The 21,510-nt window shown below is 37.1% G+C and overlaps 1 protein-coding gene across 2 annotated transcripts in view; it reads right to left on the bottom strand.

Moving 5' to 3' along the window:
- The window catches only part of scube2 (signal peptide, CUB domain, EGF-like 2), a 109,188-nt gene extending 89,088 nt beyond the window's left edge, over window positions 1-20,100 (bottom strand). For both annotated transcript variants that reach the window (XM_028793756.2, XM_028793757.2), the window contains exons 1-4: window positions 19,619-20,100; window positions 16,772-16,894; window positions 16,360-16,485; window positions 14,211-14,345 (exon numbers count right to left, since the gene is read on the bottom strand). In XM_028793756.2, coding sequence (XP_028649589.1) covers window positions 14,211-14,345; window positions 16,360-16,485; window positions 16,772-16,894; window positions 19,619-19,706 — 472 coding nt within the window. In that variant the 5' untranslated portion in view covers window positions 19,707-20,100. The remainder of the gene's footprint in view (window positions 1-14,210; window positions 14,346-16,359; window positions 16,486-16,771; window positions 16,895-19,618) is intronic.
- Window positions 20,101-21,510: the final 1,410 nt, after the last annotated feature.

The following is a 21,510-nucleotide window of genomic DNA, read 5'->3' as shown; positions in this document are numbered from 1 at the left end:
TCTGTAACCTTCCCCAGATTTGTGCCTCGAGACAATCCTGTCTCGGAGGTCTACAGACAATTCCTTTGACTTCATGCTTGGTTTGTGCTCTGACATGAACTGTCAACCGTGGGACCTTATATAGACAGGTGTGTGCCTTTCCAAATCATGTCCAATCAACAGGATTTACCACAGGTGGACTCCAATTAAGCTGCAGAAACATCTCAAGGATGATCAGGGGAAACAGGATGCACCTGAGCTCAATTTTGAGCTTCATGGCAAAGGCTGTGAATACTTATGCACATGTGCTTTCTCAATTTTTTTATTTTTAATAAATTTGCAAAAATCTCAAGAAACTTTTTTCACGTTGTCATTATGGGGTGTTGTGTTTAGAATTCTGAGGAAAAAAATGAATTTAATCCATTTTGGAATAAGGCCGTAACATAAAATTTGGAAAAAGTGATGTGCTGTGAATACTTTCCGGATGGTATACACACACAAAGCCATTTAAAGCACTAATTACAGTGTATTCTGTATAATACACTTTTTCCATATTACAGTTTTTCCATAAAAAAAAAAAACTTCCTGGACAAAAAGCAGAGATTCAGCCAGTATTTCACTAAACCGAATGTCCTGAAAGCCTTGGTTACACTTTGATAGTCTGCCCATTAAACTTATTAGCAGAAGAGGACAAGTTGCACCCAAAGCATACTCCCACACTCACCTTAAATGGGTTCTGCTTTAAGTAACAATGTTTGACAACATAACCCTCACTTCACAAAAAATAGGGAGTACCTCTCACTAGCTCTATTGGGGTATGTGATCAAAAGCCTACTCCAGGTCCACAAAAAGAGCAGAGAGAAATGGAAGACTTACATAAGTAATAAGATATGTCTCAGTGCGTCAAGGTCAGGAGAGAAGACATGGTGCTCATCCTAAATTCAAGGATTAACTATTGTATCTGTTGAAGTATTCTTTCTATCAACTTGGCATTGGCTTTCTGTGGGAAGCTAAGTAGTGTGATTTCCTCAATAATGCAAACTCAACATTTGGTCATTTTTTTTTGAAAATATGCAATAAACCTATCAGTCAATCCAAATGTCATTACCTTCCACCTAACATTAAAAAGGTGTAGTTAGAACACAAGAAATGTGACAAAGGAGTCAAGACTGATCTGTCCTTCAAGATAAGTCGTCCCACTATTTCATTAAGATACTTTTTAAAGGTTGTCAAGATTACTGCTTCAACTAGATGCCTCAATAGTTTATTCTAGATTCCCACAACAATTTGCATGGAAGAAGTGTTTCCTGGCTTTAGTTTTAAATAGAGTTCCTCCTAATCTTAACCCATGTCCCAGAGTACAAAATTCCCTATTTAAATGAAGGAATTCTGCTAGATAGACCTTATTAATGCCTTTGAGAGTTCTGAAGACCTGAACTCCTTAGAGGTCCTTATGTAGCCTATTCTACTCAAAACTAAACAGATTTGAGCCTGTCAGAGTAGGGCATACCCTTTAATTCTGTAATGCACTTGATTGCTCTCCTCTGTAACCAAGATAACCAAATATATCTAGTGCCATTTAATCTCATCATCCATCCCAACAGTTTTGGCACAGTAGTGTTTCTCAACCACCATATTCATCTCAGCCACAGAGATGGGACCAAAATCACTCCTCTGAGAAAGGCATATACATAAAGTTAAGAGTTTCTGACCGTACTCCTTGAAAGTTTGTAAGACATCTTTGGTCAAAGTCAAATTTATCCCATGCTTCCTGTCAAAAGCTTGAGCTACATGAACTTTTACTTTCTTAATTCCTATTCCATTGGCCTACATCCCTTCATTTTGTCTACAAAATCAGATATTTTGTGTTCCACCTGCCATTACCATTCAGTCTAGAGTCTCTCTTGTTACTGTACAGAAGGCCACCTTCCTTATCTTGGAAGCTTTCCTCAGCTTTAGTGTTTTCTAACAGGTCCTGAGGTTGCTGCCAAAAGTGTTACCAATAAACCTTTGGGTATAGCTCCTACATACAGTATGCTTTCTCTAATGACCTCTTGAACTTAGTTTGTTAAAAAAATAATATGCATTAATGTATGTTAAGATAGGATAGTGGTTCTTCTAGAAATAAAATTCTACCACCTTCCATTAGTTATTACCAGGATACGCTCACTCACCTTTTAGGTCTCCAGGCCTATGGAGCCTATACCTATGCCCTCTTAGCTAACTCCCCGTGAACATATATGGTCATATGAACGAACCAAAGTGCAGGCATAGTATTGTATATCAGAGACTGTCTTACTGAGGAAGCCTTATGATCTATAGCACATCATCTTATACACTAGGATAAACTGTACACCAAATGCCAGACTTGTTAATCAAAAACATATACTGCAGGTACCATCAAAAATATTACTTTAATAGATTGATAATACTGCTTTACTAATATTGCTTTACTAAATTGAAAAAAATGTTATGTATTTATTTCACTGATACTACTAAACAGAAATAATCAACTCCTATTATAGCATGCATGCTACAGTATATTTAAGAAATTATATCAGAAAATCCTGGCTTTTAGTACTATATGTAAATATTGAAATCAGTGCAGAGGACATTATCATTTATCATAGATAATTCAGATTTTGCTCTTAAGGAATTCTATAAGTGGGTTATAACCCTAGGCTGGCCACAGCTAGAGTTGGATGATTTTTTCTGATTAAAGAGTTTAATTCAAATTAATGTTTTAAAACAATGTTTTTTTTAATCAAATGGTACAGTTACAGTTGAGCAAACACTTTAGTTTGATCAGCAAGTCATGTATGTACAGTTAAAATATTGACGTGAACAATATGTAGGGTAGTGCTTTTACTACGAATGAGCTAATTCCAAAGTCAATTTTCTGCAATTGGATTCGATATGAAAGATTAGATATCAAACAAACAATTGTAAAATTCAAAGCTTGCAAAAAGGCAATGGCAGTTAAAAGCAGCAGCACACCCAATTTATTTCAGCACTTAACACTAGAATTACCAAAGCCTACGAAAAAACTCGTAGATCCGTCCCACCTTAAATCGCTTTGCACCTCTCCATCAACGTCTTTTGTCCTGTAAATGTGTCGATAAGCATCAATAAGCCTACTATCACATCCCCCCACCACCGCACAGTTTTGTCAGCTCAAGTCTGTTTACCTGCGTGACAGCTGCTTAGAGTTGTATAGAGTGAGAAGTCAAGCAAAATGACACCTTTTATAAATACTATATCATTATTTGGAACACATGCATTTCATGTTTATGTAAACACATCGTTAAAACAGAACATTTTTTCATTTTTTAGTAATAACTGACAAAATGTAGACATGAAGTGTATAATGTGTGAAGCCTGAAGTCCAAATCTATATATATATAATTCACTAAGCTGACAGAACAGGCAAGACAACCATGGGATACGCACAATATAGCCACGCCCGTCAACTCACAGAGACCCGCCCACCAACGCTAAGACGATGGGATACGCCGACAACTCACAGAGCCACGCCCGCCGACAACACAGAGCCATGCCCACCAACTCTAAGACCATGGGACGAGAACGCCTGCCCGCCCGCCTGACTGTTACCAAATGTGTAAAACCATTGCAGCTTTTAACTCACAAACTGCAACAACTCACCAAACAAGGACACCCTGTCTCTCTAGGCATTCACACTGCCGGAAGACAGCCATGGGATACGCAAAAAATAGCCATGTCAGTCAACTTACAAAGCCCAGCCCACCAACTCACAGCCACCAACTCCATGTGCCCGGATGCAACAACTCACCAACTCGCTTTCGTCTCTGCTACAGTGCACATGCACCACTGAGCCACATTGACTTTTCATTATTCTTTTCGGTTTCGGCTGCATTTCTATATATAATCCACCAAGTCGTCCGACCATGGGATACAAACGACAGAGCCCCGCCCAACAACTCGAACCGATACAGAGACACGCCCACCAACTCTAAGAGCATGGGACGAGAACGCCTGCCCGCCTGACTGTTACCTGCGTTCACCGCAATATACTGGAGTGTAAACCATCACAACTGCTAACTCATAAACTGCAACAATTCACCAAACACCGCATCTGACACTGTCTATATCTAAGAAGATATATGGATACTCATTATTCCCCGGCACGCGTCCACCCACGCTCTCAAGGCATTCACAGTGCCTGCTCATGTGCCCGGACGCAACAACTCACCACACACAAATTTTGCTTAATTTGACTCAACACGGGAAACCTCACCCAGCCCGGACACGGAGAGGATCGACAGATTGACAGCTCTTTCTCGATTCTGTGCATGGTGTTGCATGGCCGTACTTAGCTGGTGGTGTGATTAGTCTGGTTAATTCCGAAAACGAATGAGACTCCCTACTGCTAAATAGTTACGCGATCGCCAAGCGGTCGGCGTCCAACTTCTTAGAGGGACAAGTGGCTTTCAGCCATGTGAGATTGAGCATTAACAGGTCTGTGATGCCGTTGGATGTCCGGTACTGCACACACACTACACTGAATGGATCAACGTGTGTCTACTGGCGCCAACAGGCGTGAGTAAGCCGTTGACCCCATTCGTGATGGGGTCCAGGGCTTGCAATTGTTCCCCACGAACGAGGACTACCCAGTAAGTGCGGGTCATACGCTCGCACTGATTACGTCCCTGCCCTTTGTATACACACCCCAACCCCCTCCCCCTCCGCTACTACCATGGTCAGGTGACTTGGTGGATTATATAGAAAAGCAGCCAGAACCGTAAAGATCAATGAAAAGACAACGTGGCTCAGAGGTGCACAGACGAAAGCGACTCAGGTGAGGAGTTGGGGGCGGGCACATGAGCAGGCAGTGCATACTGAACGATGATTGTATGTTGGTTTGTAGAGTGCATTGTTGCAAAGTTACTTTTCTTGGTGGTTTATTAAATTACGGATTTTGCAAATGTTCATTTTTTTCCCTGTGCTTAAAAATCATTAACAAAGCGGCGTGATTATGCGGTGTATACTACGCCGCGGGTTGGCTAGTATCAAATAAACACTTTCACAAAAGGTACAAATATAACAGAACACGTGCGCTTCTATTTAAGAGTATAACTGCAGAAAAAGAACCCGCGTTAGGGTGCGACATTGACACACATTTGCTGGTGGCGCAACGGTATCAGCTGTTGACTAATAATCAAAACTTCATGGGTTCGACCCCGGACGAGTCCGTTTTAAGAAGTGAGTGGCTCTTATTCTTACTATCTTAGAATAAAAACATATATTTGATTTCAGTCTGTAACAGCCGGTGTAAATTTATGATACTTGTAAAGGTTAGCATTTTTTTTTATTATTTAGTTTTATTCTCTTAGTCACATTCACGATCCCACCCCCCCCCTCCCCATCTGACACTGCTGTTTTCACATAAAGACGTGCTATAACAGAGGTGAACTCAGATCATGACGACAGTTCTACATCGCAGCAAGAATGCACGTTGCACTTTTGCCGTCGCTGTACTTTGTATTTGTACACAGGAAGCTCTGCACTCCACTTGTGACTTTACACTGTAGGAAGTAAGTAAATAAATAAAGGTAAATAAGTAAATAACATTGGATCTGGCTCTTATATACAAAGTATAGCGACGGCAGCTTCCACCTTCAGCTATAGACTCTCCACTCTAGTGTTTAGATCTGGACGGTGCATGTGCCCAAAACATTAACATTTATATGTTACTTACATAAAAGCCAGATCAAATGTTATTTACCTTAATTTATTTACTTAATTCCTACAGCGTAAAGTCACAAGTAGACTGTAGAGCTTCCTGTGTTTGAAAAAATACATGTGTAATGCCATGAAAAGTGCCTGCTGACACTTTAGTACGCAAGCAATGGTACAAGAATGCAGTCAGACTTTTTTTTTGAGCACATACACCGTCCAGCTCTAAACAGCAGTGTGGAGAGTCGCTCGCGTACTGAAGAGTCTATAGCTGCAGGTTGTATATAACAGCCAGATCGAATGTTATTTACTTATTTACCTTTATTTATTTACTTACTTCCTACAGCATAAAGTCACAAGTAGACTGCAGAGCTTCCCATGTACATATACAAAGTACAGCAACAGCAAAAGTGTGACGTACATTCTTGCTCCAATGTAGAACCATCGTCATGCTCTGAGTTCAATTCTGTTATAGTGCGTCTTTATGTGAAAACAGCAGTGTCAGATGGGGAGGATGTGGGTGGGATCGTGAACGTGACTAAGAGAATAAAACTGAATAAAAAAAAGCAAAGCTAACAAATATCATAAATTTACACCGGCTGTTACAGACTGAAATTAAATGTATGTTTTTATTCTAAGATAGTAAGAATAAGAGCCGCTCACTTTTCAAAATGGATTTGTCCAGGGTCGAACCCGTTAAGTTTTGATTATTAGTCAACAGCTGATATTGTTGCGCCACCAAAGCAGTCATAGCAAATGCATGTCAATGTCACACCCTAACGCGGGTTCTTTTTCTGCAGTTATAGTCTTGAAAAGAAGCACACTTGTTCTGTTATATTTGTACCTTTTGTGGAAGTGTTTATTTGATATTTGGACTTCAGGCTTCACACATTATACACTTCATGTCTACATTTTGTCAATTATTACTAAAACATGAAAAACATTTCTGTTATAACGATGTGTTTACATAAACATGAAATGCATGTGTTCCAAATAACGATGTAGTATTTATTAAAGGTGTCATTCTGTTTGACTTCTCACTCTAAACAACTCTAAGCAACTAACGCGCAGGTAAACAGACTTGAGCTGAGAAAACCGTGTGGCGATGGGGGGATGTGATAGTAGGCTGCTTGCTGCTTATTGACACATTTACAGGACAAAAGACGCTGGTGGAGAGGTGCGAAGAGATTTAAGGTGGGACGGATCTACGAGTTTTTTCGTAGGCTCTGGTAATTCTAGTGTTAAAACTGAAACAAAAGAATGGAACCAGTGTGGGAAACCATGAAACAAAGATAAAGCCTGTCCTCAAATGACAACTTCAGTGTATTTTTCACCCTGCTTTGGCATGAACAAGGCACACTCCAGTTATATAATCTGTTAAGACAGCGTGATTAGGTTAGGGGCAGAGAATACCTTGTGTAGTTCCTGGGAAGAAAGCACCTGAGCTGTACATCATGCTTTCTTATTCTGCAACTGCGGCCAGGATACGGTGGCGGAGAAGAACAAGTAGGCTTTCTGAAAAAGGTGTATCAGAGCACACTTGGAGAAAAGTGACTCCTCCATACACAGGTCACTTTGGGGTCCTGTAGTTATAGCCAGTCTGTATCTTAGGCGACCTAGGCCACATTCAAAGTTTGTTTTTCTCTTTTTCACATGCCACTTGCTTGCGTTTTGGCAGGAAGTTGCAATAGGTGGACAGAGTGATAAAAGTGGTTTAATTTAGAAAGCAGGGGGGGGGGGTGTTTGATTGGTTCATTCAAAGAAGACATTTTGTAGGTAGCTTATCTGCTCATTATGAGTCAGCAGGCAGGCGGCAACCTTCAACTGTAGTACATGATTGATAGCTAGCAGCACTGCTTACCTATATCAAAGAAGATGCTGGGAACATAATTAAAATGATCTATCTACAGTTGCTTACAATTAATTTTGTTAATTATTTCTGACAATGAATTTCTCAACTCCACAAGAAAAGCAGTGTCACAGTTTGCACAAAAAAAAGTACAATATTTAACTAAAAAAAATTAACTAGACCTACCTGCCTTGTGTGGGGAAAAAACAGGGTTAGGACTGCTTATACTTGTTTCTCATTAAGAAAAAAATAATAACTATAAAAAAAAGATAATTTCCCCTCTCATATATGTGAAGTATGTTGCGTTTTCCTGAGAAACACACTTTTAAAGAGCACTTTATGGGATTCCTTCCAGCAACAGAGACAAGAGAAATTGTGTCTTCTCTTTCCCTGGATAGGCTTGATCAAATAAAAATTCATTTTGATGATTTTAGAGGGCAAACATATGACAATGGTGCCAACATCAAGGGGAAGGACAAAGATGTATACAGGCCAGACTGCTGCAAAAAAATCCCAGAGCTTTCTTTGTCCCATGTGTTGCCCACACCCTAAATTTAGTGGTAGCAAGGGCAGCCTAAAGCTCAAGAGATGCCATTGCCTTCTTTGGATTAGCTTTATAGCTTCTTTTCAGCTGCACCTCAAAAGTGGACTATCTTCATGAAATGTAAATATTGCAATATGTGCTTCCATTGTACTAGTTGGGGCACCACAAAACTTTGCCTAAGTCCCCAAAATGGTTAGGAACAGTCCTGCCTGTAGTTATAATATAGGAAAATACCTGGCCTGGGTGCTTTGCAATCTGAATAGTGTTTTCTGAAGTAAAAAAGAAAAAGAAAAGTAATGTACGAAGGATACAAAAAGAAAGAGATGTGAGGAATGCAAAAAAAGAAAACGTTGTAAAGGAAACTGCAAAGTTTAAGTCAAGGTCCCTGTACATTGTATGAAATGCCCTGTGGGGGCAACAGGGAAGGAGAATGAGGGCTGCAAATGTAAAAGCAAATTACAAAAAAAGTTCAGAAAAGTCTGCACAGAAAGATGTTATCATATTTTGCACCTTTCCTCATTGACAATAAAATTCTATAGGTCTTTATATTTCTAGGAACAATACAGTTGTATTTTCAGTTTGAAAAATGTCAACAACATTCTAATTTTCTGTGTTTCTTATTAAGAATAATAGAAAGTGATTTCTATCATGAAATATTTAAATAAATCATGAATAATCAATAAGTTGAAAAAAAAAGTTTTGTTTTTTGCCATATAACCAAGGCTGCAGCTTTGCTCAGAGAAGACAAATTTGTGCGTGGAATCAGTGGCTTCAAGGTCATGCCTACACATTTTTGCTTTGCACCTTCCCCCACCATAACCTATCATCTATGGAGGAGAAGTGAAAGCTTTAGATTAGTCAAAAATTTCAATCTCCAGTTTTTAATGGGGCTTGACATTTTAGGGTTCCCCACTGATATCTTGATGATGGGTATGTGTTTGTGTGTCACAGTATCTTGAGGACAGCCTACAGTTAATACGGCTGGACAGAAAAACACCAAACTCGAAACTTAAGCCTGTTATGAGATGACAATGTGCCGATTAGTTTTTAAGACAAATCGTGCTAGAGAAAGAGGCACTCTAGAAGAACCCTCAAATACCATAATTCTGTAATTATGAACTCTTCTTGTCAGTTGCTATCGTAATGCCCTATTTTATGGTCAGAAAGATCAGTATCAGAGCGGTAAATAATTACTGAAATGTTATAGTAGTTAGGTGTAACTTGGCTCCTAGGGAGCAAAGCCTTCTGATGTTCATGTCCAAATTTTTAATTGCTACTTTGTGATATAAAAATCTTTATACCTGCGTACCTATTTGAAGTGATTCTCATGTATTTTAAATCAAACCATGGCATTTACAAATAGCAACAGCAACACAGTAAATTCAGGACATTCATATGTCATGCTATTCATCTGATTGCAGTGAAAGTGTAAACAGAGATGACATAAAACATCTTCAAAACATTAATGTTTAGTACTTGGGGGCTAGAAGCACTAAATACAAGATAGGAAACAGTCCTTGATAGGGACAGAGATCAAACAAACGGTCCCCTCGTGCTCATGATATTTAAAAATCCCTGTAAGCCTCCCCCTTTCAAATAAACAATGAATAAAAATCCTTCCTGTATTGCACAATTGTTCATTTATTTTTCCATGTAACTAACTGGTCTAGGCTCCTATTTCCATAACATGCTAACTAAACAAAATGAACACATTTTGCAAACAGAACTGTATCTATCCTAATTCATTTGCAGAAAAAAAATCTTATATTAAAGAAGGCTTGAAGGTCTGTGCCAATATACAAAAGCCTCATTCATTTCTTAAAGATTTGTTAACTCAAAATTAAGGTTTTTGAGGCTGATTCTGGGAATATAACCAATGTCTTGGACAATTACACACTGTTTTCCTACAGTGATATTTTAATAGAAAGGTTCAACAACAGTTTACTTCTACACAGTTTTAAGTACTTTTGCTACACCTCTTCTTAACCTTGATAAATCTGTCTGCTCATCCATACTCTGCAAATTCAAAAAATTTGTTTCAAGCTTACGTGAATTAAAAAGAGCTGCAACCCAAAATAGTTAGCTGTACATTCCTCCTTATAACACTCAAGTTCACAAAGACCTCACAGGTCATGTTGAAGGGTGTTTGGGTATACTGAGCATTGAGGCCATTGAAGAATGAAGCCAGATTTAAATTTTAAAGTCATAATTAAAAAGTAGCCTGACCTTCCAATTGCATATAATGTATCTGCTGCAGCAATTTTTTTTATTACCCACGAAATATCATCAGAGACTGATACTACTGCTTGAAATCTGATGTTGAAGTACTATACCATATTTTTATCATGGATCAATCTGCAATTCTCTTTTCAGCGGCCTCCAAGCCCCAAGTATCAATTGGTTACAATTAGTTTTAGAGTGTTGTTGCCAAAGTCTAGACTCAAACGAAACAGTAATCACTAAATTACCTTCAAACACTATTAGTACCTTATAACACTATTTTTCTAACACCCCTGAATGCCTGTTTACCACTATATTCCTTTTTGCTAATAAACCTGTTAGTCGATTTAGCTTGTATTACAGTGACATTCTTACTGGTGTAAAACCCTGAAATTAAACTTCCTTCTGGAAATCTTCACACATGGATTTCTGAAACTCCATCTGCCTTGACATTCAAATCCTGACTTAGGGCCTGGCTGCTATGTCTTCATTTCATTATCAAGTATCCCCACTATCCACTGTGACAGAAATAACACCACGGTATATAGTATTCTTATAGGTAGGTAGGTAGGTAGGTAGGTAGGTAGGTAGGTAGGTAGGTAGGTAGGTAGGTAGGTAGGTAGGTAGGTAGGTAGGTAGATAGATAGATAGATAGATAGATAGATAGATAGATAGGTAGATAGATAGATAGATAGATAGATAGATAGATAGATAGATAGATAGATAGATAGATAGATAGATAGATAGATACTTTATTAATCCCAAGGGGAAATTCACAATTATCCGCTAGCTTTAAAAATTTTACTAAAAAAATAATGTTATCTTGTACTATTATTATGTCTGATATCCTTGCCATATATCATGCACTGTAATTTCATATTGTAACACTGATTTTTAAAGCTCCTTTGACGCTTTCTGTCACATATACAACCAGGCTCCTTCTGCTATCTTATAATGATGCATTTTATATTGTCTACATTGGTTACAATTGCACTGCACAGTGGTTAGTGCTACTTCCTTATAACTCCACAATCCTAAATTCACATCCCTGCCCAGACACTGTCTTTTTGAAATAGTATACCTGTGCAATCTCCAGCCAACCCGCAAATCTGAAAAACATGCAGTTTAGGTTAACTGTCAAATCTAAATTAGCTCTATATGATTAAGTGAAGGTCTGTAATTAAGTGTGTCCTGCAATAAACTGGTATCCCACCCAGTATTAGTTCTGGTCTTGTACCAGACAATCATGGTATACAGAATGGCTCTTTGTGAATGTACATTAGACTAAGCAAGTTCAAAAATTAATGAATGATTTCATTGTATTGGCTGACTGACTGACGGAACAACACTATAGTCTTTTTAGCTCTATAAAGTGTTATGTGATGGCACATACTGTTAATGCCCTAATACACTGGTACTCAATTACGGTTCTGGAGGTCAACTGTGACTGCAGGTTTTTGCTTTAACGAGTCTCTTAATTAGAATATGTTTATCTAGTAATAAAGCAATATTTTTGGGGGGGCTTAGTTTTAGTTAACTTGCTTGTTACAATTCAGAACCCTTAATTGACTACTTTAGTCTTACAGTAAACTGTTACATTTAGGTTTTAAATCTTGCCTATTTTCTCAACCAGCACTCAGTTAATAATAAATTGCAAATGATAAAGGAACCACCAGCTCTCCAGATAACATGCTTCAATTTAAATATCTGTACTGTACATGCATCACAAAGTATTTATGTTAAAAATGTTTTTAAATAAATGAGAGAGAAGGAGAGGACCACAAAACACATGGATAAAGTTCTCCAGAAACAAAAAATATCAATTTTGTTTTGAAAGAATGAAAGCATTAACAAGCCATATTATTAAATACCAAGTTTCATAATGTGTTAGGCCTTGTTTCCAATTATAAAACTGGTTAGAATGAAAACCTGTAGCCATTGCAATCCTCCAGGACCATAATTGAGTACCCCTGCCCTAATACACAGACTAACTGATTGATTGATTGACTGACTGGTGCAACATAAATGCTGACTGAATGTTATTATTAGTGCACAAAATGTAGACTTTGAACCAACAATTATGAAATCCATTCATTATGAGATCAAAATGTTAACAGGACTGATGCCTCACACAGAATACATAGAAAGCAAAAACATATTATAGTATTACCCAAAAAGCTGGATCTGGGAAAAGCCAGTTATGAGCTATTCTTCAACTTAAACAGTTAATACCAGTAACATACAATTTCTACAATAAGCAAATGTATTATAACATACCCAAAATATGTCTATATCTGCCTTCACAATTAATTTGTTAACTTTCAATATACTGCTTTCTAGTTACCATAATTTAATATATTTACTAGTACTTCATTTTCTTGTTTATTGTGGCACATTGTGCATTTTCTTTAGACTAACCCATGATATTCAATAAGTGCTAATTATTTCCCTGTTAACATTTTTCACTCAAACCCAACACAGTTGCAGGCACATTGAACTGGACTTTTCAAAAATACCTTTAAAATCCCAGAGTAGTGAAGTACATGAAGAGCAAAACCCAGAGTAGTGAAGTAGATGAAAAGCCTTGGTACTATTAAAAAATTACTCTTGGTCTGCAAAAATGGTCCCAACTGAAGGCTTTACACTGTAATGTGGAAACAAAATCCACATTACTCTGTAAGACCATACAAGGTGTTATGAAAACTGCACAAAAATAACTTTCTTATTAGCTAATGTAAAAATCTATGTAAACATTACCAAAACACAACCTAACTTACAATAAAGGACTGTAGTTATTCAGGGCAAACTTTTCACACTGCTGTGTTAGGATTTCAACAGCATCAAAGCCCAGACTGACATGTTTAAAAATAGCATTTTTTATGATAAAGTACATGTTATGACTAACTGGAGCACCTTGATTGTGATAGCTTTCTGCACTACCTATACTGTACTGCTTGTGAATTCCTGTATTTCATTTCCTTTCTATTTTTCTGTTACTGAGAGAAAATTAATACAAATTCAAATGAGCAGGTTACATGTTGAAAATTAAACCAAATTTATGCACATTTTATCTCCTGCCCCAAGTTATAAAGGTAACACCTGGCAACAGACACTGCTACCAAACAGTTAAAACAGCAGCTGTCAAATCAATTTTTCATCTGTGTAGTTTGTTCAGTTTTACATATGTTGTACCTATATATTCAGAATCACTTTCTGCCAAGTAGTTACGTGCATGAGCATAAAAAGTTATTTACAGTATATGCATTAATTTTACTGTTGGTATTATGAACTTCTGAGGCCTATTTTACATGGTACATTTGTTTTGACATAGTGCTAACAACACTATATGTTATCAGTTACCTAGGCGAACAAAAATGATAAAACAATGCACCACTGCTTATAAGACCAAAAGAATGGTTACTCTGATAACCTGCACAAGATTTTACCCCCTTAAAGCTGTTTTCCTTTGTCCTTTGCAACACGAGAAGAGAAATTAATTATACATTCATCCATTTTCTAACCTGTCGATCATTTTCAGGTTCATGCAGAAGTGGTACCTATCCCAGCAGCACTGGGTAAAATACTGAAAATAATGCAAATGAGAAGCCAATTACTGGGCACATTCACACACATACACGCCCACACTGATTTAAAGGGCTGATTTAGAGTTACCAGCCAACCCAAACTGCATATCTTTGGGATATGGGAGAAATGTGGGGTCTGAAGAGAAAAACTACACTCGCACTTCAAGAGAATGTCTGTGTGGAGATTGCAAAGCATCCTGGTCAGAGTTTGAAGCCAGGACTCTGAAGATATCCTACTCCCTAAATAAATCAGAAATTTGGTAATGCACACTTAAAACTCTCACAAAACACATTCAACAGAAACATGCAGTTAACTTACCCACTGAACGATGAATACACGTATGCTGGTTATCACTAAGGAAAAATCCAGGGTTACATTGGCACTCGTAGCTTCCCATTGTGTTAACACAAATATGCTGACAGCCACCATTATTAAATGTACATTCATCCACATCTGAAAAGAAAACAAACCATAGACATTTTGGTGAACTCATTTCTTGCATGACATGTTAAATCAGACACTCATTCTGTTAGAAGTTAGTCATAAGAACTTGCCATATATTTACTGAATAACAGACAGAAATCACTAATGACCAAAACTTCTTTATATTGCATTATTTAAGTCAAAACAAATCATACAAAGAAAGATGAGGAAAGTCTAAACAATCCCAAAAGTTAAAGAAACACTTTTAATATTCACACCTGAAGTAAGATGTTTTCTATAAGAACACAAGGTCATTAAAATGTTAACAAAACAGATGAGTCCAAGACCTCAAATCCAAATAAAGAGAGTTATGCAAAAAATATTTTGAACTGAAATAAGTTAAAGACAGAAACCCTAGGCAAAACTACATTTAAAAAAAAATGAATTCAAACACATGAGTATGTTTTAAGCTATGCAGTCCATAAAAACGTAATTCAGTAGTAAGTGGATACATTGAAATTCAGTAAACTATAATCTAACCGTTCACTTTAACTACCAACATCATATTTTGATAAACAAAGTTTAAGGGAGTTACATGAAAGATCTCGACAAGAGACATCTACAGCCAATGTTAAGAAACTTAAACCTACCAATTTAGTCACCACCAAGAAATCTAATGAAAAGACTGTTTCATTTAATGGCTTCATCATAGCTTAACATACAGTTATAATTACATGAAAGTTAGCAGAACTGAATAAAACTCCTTAAGTATGACTTGATGCTAAAATTACTGGTGAACTGGAAATTATATTACTTTAACACACTCCTAAAACTTGAATTACCCAACATATTTTTTCTTAGGAAAGCTGCATACCTATCCAGAGGTACAGTTTATTTAATAACCTCTTACGTATCATGATATGCAGTATATCTAAAACATTAAGTAAATATATATATATAGAGAGAGAGAGAGAGATTTATGTTTTTATTTAACCATCCATATTCAGTGTCCTGCTGCAAAGACAAAAAGGATTGTGTAAATAAGCCACAAAAGAAAAACATTGATGTAAATGCTCAATTTAATATTTAATTTCTAGACTTGTGAACAATTCTTTCCAATTATTTTTGCTTCTGGTAATCAACAAAACTGTTGGTACTACTGTTAAGGACTAAATTCCTGCTCAATATTTTGTTTTTGTCTGATTATCTCTTTACTTTTCAATTAGCACCCTTTTCATTGTTTTAGCACTTTGCTACTTCACCCCTGCAAGTGAAAGGATTACTTTGCAAGTGACAAATAATGAAACTGCTTTACTGCTGAGAGGGAAACAACAGCAGAATACTACCATAGTGTTCAGACTTACTTAGATGCCAAATTTAATTTAACTTGTTCTTATAATAAACATAACCATGACCAAATGAAGGTCATGTAAGAAGAGGTCAAAAGGTAGACTTTTATTTCTACTTTTCAAGGTGATGTCTGTGATGTAAATCCCGCTTAGCCGCATTCTAATAATGCAGACATTAACTGAAGTGAAATATCTGCAACATGTTCAACTGCTTATTTAATCATTTCAATAACTATATGCATCACTATTTCTGAATGAAGCTAACATCAAAAACTACATTCCATTATAACCCTTCAAATAAATTATTTCAAAAAAGGCCAAAAAGTCTGCAAAACCTTTTCAATTTTATCTTTCTGTATGTTTATAAAAACATGAGGCTGCATGATTTATATGAAATGTTCCATTATGAAATAAGTCCTGTAGTGTTCATAATAATTACCTGAGTAAAAATTCACTAATAACATTGACTAAGAGTTCAGACAAACTAAAAATGCATATTTGAAGATAAAATTCTAAACTGGTGATTTTTAATGCAGAAATTACAATAAATCAAGAAACTCAGAAGGACTTGGCAAGTGAAATAACTAAGAAATGCTACACATTTTTAAAACTGTTCAATAAAACCAACAATATTAAAAAAAAAACAGTACTGCCTAATCTAAGTGATCATAAAGAATGAAAAAAACACTTCTTACCTAGGCAGTTGTGTCCATCATGTGCTAGCATGAACCCATCATAGCAAGTGCAGCGATAATTGCCAGGAATGTTGTTACATTCATGTACACAGCCACCATTGTGCTCATATTCACATTCATCAATGTCTGAGAAATAGGACAGTTTGATAAATGTTAGCTATATGGACACACGAGCATAACGAGAGACACCACAGCAAGACAAAACATTCAACAATATACAATCTGAGAACCATGTAGAATTTTTAGCAAGTAAATCCCACATAAAAGTAGCTGAGCCCTTAATTTATTGTCTTGCATAGTTTTTATGGACCATAACCAGGAAAAAACACAAAATACACTGAATCACAGAAACTGTAAAATAAAGAAATTTAGATTTGTAGCATAAACATGTTTTCCTTATTGTAATATTTACCTTCACATTGCCTTCCATCCCCTTTGTAACCTGCTTTACAAGTGCACTTATAGGATTTGAGGGAGCTCTGACAAATAGCATCCATGTGACAGGCATCTGTTCCTTCTGCACAGGGATCTGTTTCTAAAGAAAAATATTAATTATTAAGTAATGGATTTTGTTTTCAGTCGCTTTACCATATGTTTTAACGTTAATCATAATCCGGGGTACAGGCACGAATGCCTGCAAGGCGCCACCTTTTGTGACCTGACGTTGTTTCTAAAGGTTTTGCTAACTCATTGAGAAAAACAGACAAACATAATATTTTACCTTCAAATTATACAGGAATTTGTTATAATCATATGGTTTAAAATTCCTGAAAAATCCACCACCTGCGAACTGAAACATAAATACCCGTTTCATGTGGCAATTAATAGTCAAACAACGGTTCATGTTCATAGCAAATTCACCGTTCAACTCGATTCACTTCGTTTATGACTTCCACTCCAATCCAAATTTAAGGTTAAACTCGATTCGCTTAATTTATGACGGTCATTCTGCCATTTAAAAATGCTTAAAAAGATATTAGAAACTGTATAAACCGGCGCCACTTCATAAGATCGACTTATTAAAGTATAGCTCAAGCTCTTAAAAGTTCAGCACAAGGAATACCAGACGCCCTATAAAAATACCTTAAAGAGCTCTCAGCTTCATACGCCTTTCTTTAACTGAGACAAAGGAAAGAATAAAGACCATTACTGAAGAGTTCTAATCGCCAGCGTTGCATTAAGAGATCATTTGGGACTTGTAAAAGCAATCGGCTCCAACAATCCTCTTTAAATTAACAGATCAAATAAGGAGAAAGTGAAGCGTGTACCACTTTGACCACAGATTGAACGCTGCAGTTATAGTAAAAATAACTTTACAGCAATGTATTTTCTCTTATCAAAAAAAAGTGTTCCAGTAAGGAACAATGACTACATGCATCAAAAATGTTAAGCCCGATAAACATAAGCACTTGTACGCAGCATGCATGTTAAAACTCAAAATAACATGTACCTTATTCGGCTGTAAATGCATGTATGTTAGGCAATATCCACAATTGCAAATTACTTTAAAACAAAGCAAAAAATGGCCAATCGACCTTAAGCAACGTTTAATCGCGACTAAAAAAACTGAAGGAACCTCGGTAAAAATACTGAAAACTTCTGATGCATGTCCCTAATCATTTAGCCGCGATGGTATGAGCGATGTGACCAACGCAAGGAGATGATACTATTTATCAAACTTTGCACGACCGTTGTTTTTACTTTCAGGATATGACATGTAATTTGCGGGCACGCAGATCATTTTGTTATTCTATGATAAATACTTTATAAGCAGTCTTATATACATCCAATAAAACAAATCGGGCCATTTCAATTAAACGAAATAGTGTTGGATCGCGTTAGTAACTCCTATATTTGCAACGAAAACTGATCACTTTCATAAAGTGAAGAATTTTTAGTTGTAGGACTGACATTTTAGCTGCAGGAACTGGACCGGGTTGGTTGCTACCTGGCGTCTGACGTACAATTCCCCTAAAGTTAGCCGGATCAATAAAATGAGAGGGGGAGGGGGTATTTGCAGTGCGATGAGAGCAAGTATTGCGCAATATTTTAATATCGTACTACAAACATTTGCATTTCTACGGTAAAACCAATATGAAATTTTAAGCAAACTCCGTTAACGGCGGAACTTAAATACATACAATTATACCTTTAGTTATCATCAGTTTGTCCGTTTTTTCTGCTTTGCGGATTTGAGAATGTTAACACTGCCAGTTCCAGTCAGTTTCCGTAAAATGAGATGGCACTAAAGCTTTCTAGCAACCTAATCCATCATATGCATCATCCATCCTTTAGTCCGATATAAGTCCACGAGAAGTCGAGTCTACCGTATACAGAGGCACTGTGAGACAGGCAGAAAACGAACACCCGACTGCAGGATAGTTCATCGTTACAAATAAAACGTTCTATTACTCAAATATCCAGCACTCAACTGTAACTTCGAATAATATACGTTCATCTCAAAAAAGGAAAGCTACGTATGTCATTCATTCTTTGATACCACGAAAACTAATCAATCTCTGCTATCAATTTTAACTGAAAGATGCAAAACAGTATCACTCTTCGTGCTCCTTTTTCGCTTCAATAAATGGCTCGGGTGAGAAAACTGGAATGTGGATAGTTGAAACGATCAAAGAATGAGCCTTTAAAAAGTTTTATAAGACGGCTGTCATGCGCATGGTAAATTGTGTGATTAACTTTTTACTATTTGACATACATGTTCAAAATACTGCAACGAAACGCTAGGAAAATATTTATATTATATGCTATAACAATAAATATGTCAACCTCTATATCTTTGCGTAATATACCGCAAGCATTGTAGAAACTACACAAAAACTGATTGCAGAGTAAACAAAGCATGTAAATAAATTGACTGTATGGGAATAGTCTTTAAAAATAGCTGTCACTGAAAATTTAGATATGTAGTTACCGTTAAATCATTGTTCATACATTACAACGTCAGTTAAATAAATGCATAATAAATTAATATAAACGTTCTTTTTTAGAATATATTTAATGTAAACGATGCCGTTAAACTGAAATGCAGCAGCAGAAAACTATTTTCTCATGAAAGTGTTTCAAAATTTAAAAAAAAAAAGTTTGTGTGAGTTTGTGTTAAAACGCACATTTCTTCTCTATCAAATAGAGTGGCTATGATTCACTGTAGCTATCATAAACGTCTTCTAGTAAGAAATACCGTTTAAAAATGTCAGCGCCTGAGAAGTGGAAGAGGAAAAAAAAACTGCAGAAAACTTACCTTGATTTCCGGCACTCCCGGAGCTCTGACGACTGTTTAAGAGGAGCAAAAACAAACAAATGTGCCTGGTAAAACAAACAGCTCCCATAATGTTAGCATCCGAGGCTTAGGTGTCTCTTTGAGGGAACGCGTTCGCACTGAGCACATATCCAAGTGTCAGCCTCATTTTCATGCTGTCTTGTCAGTCGATTACAAGTGGGCTTTTTTCTTTTTCTTAAAGTGAGAGAGCGAGAGAGAGAGAGAGAGAGAGAGAGAGAAGGAGGGAGGGCGAGGGGCCAATAATATACGGCGACTTCCTCTCTCGTCTCACTCGCCCCCTCCCCCCGGCACCTTGAAAGCACGAAGGTTCTTCATGGACCACTTGACATAAAATAGGCGCGGATGAGCTGCGGTGGTGGTTGCTGCATCTCTGTAGGCTCCCGGCAGCACGCCAGCTTGCTAGCCACGACCCCGGTGCGGCCAAGAGTTTCTCGTGCACGAAGGTGCCTCTTTCTTTCTTTCTGGAGACCGAAACCCTCGCACTGTCTTCTATAACACCTGTATATATTTTGTCTAGCTCGAGAGAGGTATTATCGCGGCGTTTATAATTCAAGTGTGCGCACCTCTTTATACATGTGCGACAATACCTTTCATGCTCTTTAAACAGAGACAACGATAAAGTGCGGCGGCCGCTGTTTTTCTTTCTTTCTTCCCGAGTGTTGACTTGCCCTGACTTTGCTTGTCGCCATAAATTAAGCGCCCTCTTGGCGTTTGTCACTTGAGTGGTTTGTAAAACGATCAAAGTTTCTTTCAGAGCAGTTCCCAGTGGTTAATGTCATTTCGCGCCCCCATCCCTCCATAAAACGAGTCTTTTAAGGCTGTCCTCGCAGTTATCATCGTATCAGAGAATGCATCTAATTTACAGAAGGATAAAGTGCATTTGGGAGGATTTCAGAGGACCTTATTTCCATGTAAGACTTAAGTGTGGCAAATTATAAATATAAAATAAAACAGATCTGCGCCTGCTAGAGTTAATCATTTACGTATGTAAAACTAATGCCGACGAGCTTACATCGTGGCTTTATTATTTCTATTTTATTGGATTCCAAGGGAAAACGTAGAGTATTGTAGAATAGTCCCATTTTATAAATAAATGCTTTATATTGGGTTAGTGTTTTGAGTGTTTATTAAAAAAACACCAAATTTGGCCGTCAAGAAACTGTTAGGAATTTCAAATTTACATCTTTGGCAGCAGGTTTCCGTTCTCCTAATAAGGACTTATTGGTCGAATGTATAAATGGAAGAAAAAACTTTATTTTGTGACTGGAAAACAGGGAGACAGTTAAGATTTGCAACTGGCCTGATGTTAGGGAGTGTGTGAGAGTACCCTTTGCTAAACTAGCATTCCTCTTGATTCTAATAGTTGGAAAATAAATGAGGATGTTTTCAAGAAGATACCAGTGTGTCTGGATTTAGAAGCTTCTGTTTCCATTTCAGGGTTTTTGAGTGACAGCATACTGCCACAACCATCTGACACATGGCAGGGATCAGTCCAGCACAGAAACATAAACACAACTACACAACTACTGTCCCTCTTACCTGGCCAATTGAGTGTTGCCATTCCAAGTAATGATTATGCCTTTGTGTTGTAAGAGAAAGCCATTGTAAAACATTGTTATAGGCACATTATTAAATCATGTTGATTTTTATAAATCAACTTTTCCTCGTGCTGGGTCAACAGCATCTATCCAAGATTAACTCAAGTTGCAAGGAAACGTCTTGGTGTCAGGTCATATTATAAAACATTGAGCTGGATGTACCAAGGAGTTATTGACAGTAAGAGTCAACATCATTATGGTAATTACTAAAGAGTTGTTTAAAATAATTCAATACATAAAAGTCAGAATTAAAAT

Source organism: Erpetoichthys calabaricus, chromosome 2 (genome assembly GCF_900747795.2).
Source record: "Erpetoichthys calabaricus chromosome 2, fErpCal1.3, whole genome shotgun sequence".
In the NCBI taxonomy this organism is placed as follows: Eukaryota; Metazoa; Chordata; class Cladistia; order Polypteriformes; family Polypteridae; genus Erpetoichthys; species Erpetoichthys calabaricus.
The sequence above is the reverse complement of the archived record's forward strand: the minus strand, read 5'-3'. Positions and strand labels throughout refer to the sequence as shown.